The sequence below is a fragment of the Charadrius vociferus genome, unplaced genomic scaffold (genome assembly GCF_000708025.1).
Source record: "Charadrius vociferus isolate BGI_N301 unplaced genomic scaffold, ASM70802v2 scaffold201, whole genome shotgun sequence".
Taxonomy (NCBI): Eukaryota; Metazoa; Chordata; class Aves; order Charadriiformes; family Charadriidae; genus Charadrius; species Charadrius vociferus.
The window spans coordinates 1,865,523-1,874,631 of NW_009646936.1; the positions used below are offsets into that span (position 1 = coordinate 1,865,523).

Sequence of the window (9,109 nt, forward strand, 5' to 3'; positions counted from 1 at the left end):
AATATCAGGTGTTTGTAGCAACGTGGAGCCGAGCCTGTTTTCACGCCTGTGCTGCAGGGAATGCTGTAGGTCATTAGCACAGAGAAATAAAGGGCAGCTTGTATTTTTTTTTTTGTCCCCTTTGCTGCTGGAATTACTGGGGAACATTTAGGTGCCAAAAGACTTCCCCAGGAATTGTTCTGATTAACATAAAATCCCATTCTTATAATAGATTAGTGATAATAATCAAAGCTAAAGTTCTGGCGGAAATCTTAAGTTCATAGTTTTCAGTTACTGAGACATATTTCAGTACTAATGACACATCAAGTTGAATTCCAACCTCATGAAGATGTAACAAGCTGCATCTGCCAAGCAGAGTCAAAAATACAGGGTGATTTAAGAACATTCAGAACATAAAATGGCTTTTCTATATCCGCTTTTAATGAAAAAAATACTGTATGAATAGAAATGGAAGTATAACAAAGAATTTTCAGTTGTTCTAGGAAAATACAGGGATAAATAGAGCAAGTAAAACTAACATTTTACTTCCAGGTTATTTGTATATCACGGAATTCCTGTCCCTACTTACAGCCACTTATGTTTCAAAACAGACCAGAAAATAAGAACAAAATATCCTCACAGTGCTTCTACTGACGTATTCTCAGTTGAAACTATGATGGTAGTATTCATATATTAATTTTTCATTTCTTGCATGCCAAAAAGGACAATTAAAAGGCTCTCAAGCGATCTTTACGCTTGAGGAAGGAAAGTTTGATCTCATCTGTTTCCTTTTAATTTCATAACTTGGAAACTATTACTGGCAGTACACTCATTTGATAAAAAAGAATTATGTTACTTCAAATTTTAATGTGCAATTTCTCAGATTTTATACAACAATGTAAAGTTGATATGGGATAATAAAGTATAGTTTTTACCAGTGAGGAGATCTGTTTTAAGATAACTTCCAAACGCTTTAGGCATGAGGAAAATAATTTAAAAAATCTTCACCAAACTAAAATTAACATACATGTATTCCATATATTAACATTGTCCCTGCTGTATGCCTTAGTATGGTCCAAATTCCCAACACAGAGACTATTTATATCATTTTCTAGTGTGTCCATATCTTCTTAAATTGGAAGAAATATGTTTAGAAAAGAAACCTGATCTACTAGAACATATAATGGGGATAGATTAACTTCAATTATGTTACTTGAAATAAAATATCCATTATATAATGGATGAAATATCCATTATATTAAGCTACTGGCTGGCAAGCATTAAATCAAATATAGACTTCTACATACTCTGTATCTGTAGTAAAGTATTATAACATATGAAACAGACCTTTATTTTAAAATCTCTTTCCAGCACAGGACCAATTCTGTATTAACTGCCTCGCATAAGCTAGTTGAGAGTTATGAGGACCCCTGTCTTTTTTGGTACTGTATTCTGAGCTTTTCCAGTTGCTCTACACACTGTGTCTGGGCCAGCTTCAGTGTTCGGTTCTCCTCTGTCAGTTCTGCGTATTCCTTAGCCAGCTGAGCAGCATCCATGCTTTCCTTTTCCACTTGTTCCAGCCTGGCAATCAGCTCCTTTCTGACAATTATGAAAAAGAATGAAGGATTAAAAATGGCAGTATGCAAAAATTTGTCATCCTGTGTTAGGTTAAAGCTGGACTATGGGCTGTTAACATGACTTGAGCTCTTGTGAACAAAGACCTAGAAAATTAATTTGTTAGAGTCCCCCTTTCCCCTTTGAAAGATGAAGCTGCCAAAATCTCCAATAGGTTTGCTGTTCAGTGACCAAACCTGCAAAATTCTGAGGACCTTCAAGTATCGCTAACTTCAATAAGAGTTGAACGTGCAGTTCACAGGGGAGAAGCAAGTTCCTGGAGACCGCATGCTAATATTCTGCCTGAAGAACAACAATTTATTTTTCCTTCAATACGAAACATATTTGAAAGGCTATTCTGTGAAGTACGCTTGGTCTCCTTTTCTCTGCTGCAAAGAAAAATTATTCTGGTATATACTAGGCACATAAATCTGAACTACATGTATTGTCTCTGTAATGCGTTTATGCTGAGACCTCAGCCCTTCTGCTGAGGAAGAGTGATAGAGCTGCAAACCTGACCCCTCCTGGTCTTTTTAAGAGCAGACAGAGGAGGATTCAAGCTGTCGCTTCTTCCTGGATGGAGTCACACTGTGCCCTGTGTTCCCAGAGCTGGCCAGGAGCTGGTGTCTCCTGTATAGTATCAACTGAAATTACCTCAGCACGAGTTAAGATAAAAGAGGTCTTAAAACAAAACACACTGAAGGCATGAGTAACTCACAGGGTATCTAATCGCTCTCCACTTAGTTACCCAGCAGGCTAGGCTGGCCTCTGCTTTTTTTCCCCTTTAAGCCAAATCATTTTTTCACCCCTGCTACAGGAAATCTCTTCTAAAAGGTTCTTTTGATCCTTCTGTCTCAGAGATTAGTTAATCTTTAACTGTTCGTAGCCCTGTGACTATATTTTTCAGTCATGTCTAAACAATGCTTGTAAATCATCAGTGGGAAGATGTCATGCCTTCAAAGTGGACAGCTTTTGCTGCAGTCTTTAAAGGAGCCCTCTTGTCAAGTTAGACCAGTGTTTTCAGACAGGAAATTGTGGCAGATCACTAATTCTATTGCCACAGGTCAGAGCATTCATGAAACGATAACATTTCAGTATTTGCTGATCACTTACATTACTTATAGCTGCAAAACTGCCACTTACAGCCTCAAAATTGTAAGCACCCAGGTTTTGAAAAACACTTTTATCTGGCTGCCCTTTAGGATCGGTTTGATCTTCCTCTGTCTTCACTACAGCTTTCAGTGACAGCACACTTTGCCCATGGCTTAGCTGTTTACAGTCACAGTTAGTGCAGTTCAGGGTGTCAGTCTTCAAGAGAAAATATCAAGAGTTTATTTTTGTTCAGCAGAATTCTATTAACATTTGGCACAATAAAGTTGTAAAACATTTAAAAGCAGCAAGCCATTAACAGATTCCTTTCTCTTTGCTTGGGCCATGCTAGATCAACTAATTTTCAAATTGGCCGAGATGAAGTGATCTTACTAGACAGTTCGATATTCCAGCTCCGATTAATGGGACTATAGGCCACAAAGGAGTAATTGCATGTATGCTTTAGAGAGTGAGAAATGCATTTAGGGACAATGAGATTTTACAAATCCAGCTATACAGCTTCATTCACTTCAGGCTCTTAGGGCTGCCTCTAGAAGACTTTTGTCTCTTGGCACCAAAAGAGAGCTTCAGCAATATTTTTTTGCGATTACTGGTGCAATGCTGGACTGAAGGCCTAAATTAAGCTTTTTCAAATTACAGACAGTTGACTCAGAAGTGTTCCAAGCAAATTAACTCAGAATCATTCTTCCTTACTTTTCTTACGCTTACGAGGTTCTTAAAGTGAGATGCACTGAACACACTAATAAGTAATCGGCATCTTAAAAGCAGGTAAACCCTTTCCACGGGGACTTTCAGTACGTGTAAAAGAAAGGTACTAACTACTCTATTTGGACTTGAGCCAGGAGGGGCACAGACAGACAGTGTGCAAACTCAGACAGCTCTATTAACGAATGTCAGTCCTGATTTGATAAGACGAGGCTATGTGCAGGCATGGCTTTTGTGCTGCTCTCCAGTAATACTCAAGCAGTACTGATAACCTCCCCCCCCCCCCCCCCGGGATTCAGCTTTGCTATTAAACAAAATATAAATGCATTAAAATCAAACTATACTCATGGCTGTGGTGCACACCCTAGGACCTCCCTTGCGGAAAGCAGCTTCCTTGCACTGAGGTAGTAAAATTGCCCACTTCTGAGTCAGCAGAACCTACTTATTCCCTTCCCATCAGGATGGACACCTGTTTACAGGGTAGGGTGATGTTTCAGGCAAATACTGCCAGCCTGCCACACAGATCTAAAATTAGAGTACCAGGGAATTGCTAAATGTTATGAATGGTGTGGTTTACAAAGCTCACAAAAGGATGAGGACAGTAACTAACATTTGCTTCTGATCTAATCCAGGATTTGAACTTAGCTTCCAGAGGTTAAAGAACACCATACTAAGCTCTTGCACCATCTAGCTTTTGTTATGGATGCTTAATAAATAGATCTAGCACTGTGTAATCTGTGTTTTCAGTTAATGGTTACCCTGAGTTTAAATATTAACAGCATCGATAAGGTATTTTCTAAAATGGCGCTGAGGTACTTCAAGCTTTCAGTCAATCTGTAATGTACACTTTAAGTGTTCTTTTTCAGGGAGGGGTTTGGGTGGGAAGGGAAGACGACTTGCAGCATAAACCAATAAACCATGAGCCATACCAGAGCAGCAGAAAAACCCAGCACGGTCTTTGGGAAATTATTTCTCTTGTCCTGGCCTTAATGACTGACCATGCAGAGAACAGAGTTCCTTTACAGTTACATTCACAATGAATAAATACCAAGAAAAGTGACAGACAAAGCAGATAAATCTATTTGGAGATAAGTGTGTTTGGAATATTGACTGGACTCAAGCAAAACAGCTTCCACAGTGCAAAGAGGCAGACTTGTCTTTCGCCCGTTGTGAACAACGTATTCAGGATTATGCATCTGTGGTACTACACATTTCTTCCCAGCTAACACGTGTCTGTGTGTTTTGGTAGCCATGAGGTCATTTACTCTTCCCGTATTTGATATGGCTTTCACGTCAGGAGGAATCATGAGGGCCTGCAAGGTAATTGCTGTCTGAGGAGACTGCCCTTGCATGTTCAAAGTCTACAAATTAATTTTTAAAGCAATGAGACAGCCTGTTTTAATGTAAATGAAAATGTCTTGGATGCCAGCACATAAAAGGTCTGTAAGTATTCATCACACTAATAGGGCAAGTTGAGGTTTCTCCTTGTGTTAGAAAAGCTGTCTTTTTCGCTATTTGGCAAGTTATACGTATTTTGGATAAATGTGAGATGATGAAAAAACAGGTCTAGAATGGGAAAATTATTAAGATAAAAGGTTGCCTTTATGGTTTACACCAATTATTTTCTTCAGTACCTGAAAGTCTGAAGACAACTTGTCTCAACAGCATTGGGAAAGACACTCCAGAAATAGTGTGCCTGGGGAAATCACCTGGACTCGAGACCTTAGAAACAGTCCTATGGTCACAAGAGCATGCTAAATCATATGGAAGGATCCCACAAAATTAAGCAGACATCTCCACTGCATGTTTACTGTAATATGTGTAAAAGAAGGAAAAGAAATCATATCCATGGCAAAGAAAAGGAGTGATCCTAAACCAGGTGGGGATCAAATGATATTTTCTGGAGAGTTATATTAAAATTGTCTGGGGGAGGAAAAAGAGAAAACCAGCCAGTGCTAAGAATATAAGATATAGCTAGCAACCATGGCAACTCTAATATTTAACTACATAATCCAGGGTCATTATCTAGTAATAGCAATATAACAAGTGCTCAAAATAACCAGCCATCCCATCCCTTTCACCCAAACTTAGATACCCAAAAACATCTGTTATGGAAATACATGTGTGTTTCTGGAACATAAATTAAATGACATTCTGTGACCAAAATATGGTGTGTTCTCGCTTCCACACCCTTTTCTTTCTTTTCGATCATGTCTCCCATTCCAGAGTGATTTTGTCCTTTGTACTATATGTTGCTGGCATAAATGGGAAGAGTTTGAGTGAAGATAGCAAACAAAGCTATGGTTGTTTACATTACCAAAGAAAGTCTACCCAATGTTCTTTTAAATTCTTTCAATTTCTTGCTTCCTTTTGTTTTTCTTTGTCTGGAGTAACTGCTTTTCCCCTTCTTATTTGCTTTGTCCTTTGATTTTGCCTTTTTGAACCTGCAAGCTCCCTTTCTCTCTCACATTTCCCATTTTCCTGTGAAATAGTTGTTGTCTTCTCTCCCACTCCCAGTCTACTACATTATCTTGCCATCTACATTGCGTACAAGAAAAAGGGCCAAATAAGCTCTGTTCTTGCCTTGATGAAAAGCAACCTTTGTCATTTCACACCACTGCCTTTCTATACTTTGGACATACTTGATCCTTACACTACAGTGAGAGATAAGTCAAGCTAAGCAGAATTAAAAGCCTTTGAACAGTTGCAAAACAGTAAATGTTTTTGACTCTTTTAAAACAATGTTATTCAACTTTTGATTTCTTAAAGATGTTTCCTTTAGAAACATACCTGCATGTATTATTTCATGTATAAAAGGTTACACTGAACTTTGGAGGTTGGAACAAAAATTGTTTAAAGTAGAATTATTCCATTTTTTATTTTACTAAAAAGCACCAGTGCCTGTACGGACATTTATGCCAGGTTAGCTTAACATCATTTCTTCCTCTTAGCCAACAAATCAAAAATATTTGCTCAATCCATTTTCTGCTATTCTGGCAATCATTGTCTTCAAGCATTCTGTGTGCACAGTGTACTACCAGTAGGCACCGCAGGTGCAGACACTGCCAGTTGGGTCTTAACATTTTAATTCTACAGGTGAGTTGATCTGTGGAGAGGAAGTTCAGAGCACTGACAGGGGTACCATCCAACAGCACTTCTGGTCGCCTTTGGTTCAAAAATGTACGCTGAAGAACACTGCACAAATTGTTTGTTCCCATTACAAGGGATGAAACTCTATCTTTGTCCATTTTATCAAAATCATATTTAAAAGAAACAGACAATAGATAGCAGGTGTATTAGGCAATTCTGAATCTCTATTTCCATACATTCAAATTCAAATGTAGAAGGAGATAAAGGCACCTGCAACAGGGGCAAATGTCAGAACACTGCAAGCTCCATCTTTTCAATGTGATTATAACTGCTTTTGAGGCTAAAAGCTGTGCATCTCATCAGACTTTTAAGAAAAGTCAAAGCATCCTTCCCTTTTGAGAATGGAATATTCAACATGCATGCCACCCCAGCCATTGTAACCCACTCTTCATTCAGCCCATGTTACCCCATAAACTTCCTTTAACTTTCAAACTGTAACTGTTGAGAACAGTTTTAGATATAAATCAGTGATCACTAGGCCAAAACTCTCTTTTACTTCTTGCTTACTCATTCATCTCCACCACTTATATTCCCTTTCTATCTAGTTTTACAGAAAAATCAAGGTTAATGTGTTCAGGATGTATATGCTTACATGTGTGTAACGGTGTATGTGTCCTAATAACTTTTTAATCCACCTTCCAATTTCAACCAAACTTCATGCAGTGAAGAGGTCCCAATTAGTTTCTGGAAGGTTTTATAAAAACATACTGCTACAGAAAGGAAAGACGCCCCAAAGGGAAAAGGCACATGAGACCTCCTCCAAAATACTACAAAATGGAGAATCTACCCGGAGGGAGGAGTCATAAATAGTTCCCATCTGGAGGAAAAAACCCTTCAGTTGGCACTTGCAGCCTTTTAAACCTCAACATCAAATAACCACAGCACAGCAACCTGTTGGAAATTAAGCATCTTCAATCTCAGTGCTTGTAGGACCACTTCTTCAGATTAAGAGATTTGGAAGGTGGTGAAAGGTGCTGCACTGGTATTTGTCACATTCAGGCATTTCACAGCTACACAGCATGTGAATATTTAGGCTAATTACATACAAATATGTAATTAGAAGGCACAAAAGAATCACAATAATGTAACTCTATTGTTGCCTTATTCAGCCACTTTTGTTTTAACATATGTTTACTGGGGCATGAAATCTTCTATCCACAGAACAGGTTCAGCAAAGGTAGCAGTGGTGGAAGCTTCCTCACATTGTTCTACTGTTGACATCCACTGGTGGAATGAAGGAAAATGCCAGTTTGAAGCCCCTTAATCCATCCAGGATAACCACTGCTGAAAGGCTGACTTCTGGGCTCAGAGGTTGATTAGGGTAGTTTTGGGCTCAGGTAAATAATTTTATGCATGTATCTGCTATTCCCAAGAAGCAAAATATTTCTACTTCAGCTAGTACCACAGACTCCATAGATAAACAAAAATGCATTCAAACAGCATTTTTCTTCATTCTAGTAAATGCAAAAATATAAATTTTTAAGTCTAGTTTTCAAGGGCTCCAAGTTTGCTTCATAAATGTGCATAACTGATTCAGGGATGTGTCAGTAATAATAATGCATTTATCTTAGTAGACTCTAAAAACTAAACAATCTAAGGCTACCTTTTGAGTTTATATGTCTAAAGTTAAGCAATTAAACAACCATTTAATATTTTATACTCCATTTCGATTTTCAGAGAAGATAAACACACAAGGTTTCCCCTGAATTCACTTGGTTGCTAAATACACATGTAAGCATCTCATATTAGACAATCAAATTTTACAAATCATTGCAAAATTATTTTAATTCATTATCTTCTCTACATCTTTTTAAAAACACCGATTATTTTTGATTGGCCAAGTTTAATTAATGATGAATCAAATGGGACAAAGTAATGTTAATATCTTTGGGTTATTTTTTCCTCTTTTTTAACTTTTGTGCCCGTCTGTCAGCAACTCAGTGCTATGCAGTTCCTATAGTGGAAGGGGATTTGTAGCGGGAAACCTCAGCTAGTTTGGACACTTTAGGCACCAATTAACTGTATTGTGCCTGTAGCCATCAACCCTGATAAAGACAAAGTCTGGATTCAAGGAGATCTTTGGCTGTCTTACTTGTAAGACTACAGGATTTCACCAGTTTCCCTCCCATCAGCTTGCTTCTGCAGCTGAAGACTCCAGTGGAAGCAAACGTGGCTGAACAGCATGATCAGCTGTGCAAAGATTGCTATGAAACAGATAGAGCGGTCCACCTTCTACTCAAAGGCCACTCTGCAACAGAGCTCTTTTGGCCCCTGTTGCTATATCACAAACGTTTCTGTTCAGGCAGCATTTGGAAGAATGATGGTGTGGTCTTCATTTTCACAAGAAGTCTCAGAGATCGACACTGAGGTAATTCTCTCTGAGGAGGGCAACGCTGCTTGAAGTCACCTTCAGCATGAATGTAAAAATAAAAAAGCATTTGAAAGAGGCAGTTTACTTAGCAGTAACTGTTATTCCTTGGGGTTGGTTGTCTGTTAAAAACTTTCACTACTTGAGTTAAAATTACTTTAGTTTCATTACTTTTTTTAAAAA

The 9,109-nt window shown here is 38.3% G+C and overlaps 1 protein-coding gene across 2 annotated transcripts in view; it reads right to left on the reverse strand.

The window, feature by feature from the left end:
- Positions 1–414: 414 nt before the first annotated feature.
- The window catches only part of MAP3K7CL (MAP3K7 C-terminal like), a 31,193-nt gene continuing 22,498 nt past the window's right edge, over positions 415–9,109 (reverse strand). For both annotated transcript variants that reach the window (XM_009894898.1, XM_009894897.1), the window contains one exon: positions 415–1,578. In XM_009894898.1, the coding sequence (XP_009893200.1) occupies positions 1,398–1,578 (181 nt within the window). In that variant the 3' untranslated portion in view covers positions 415–1,397. The remainder of the gene's footprint in view (positions 1,579–9,109) is intronic.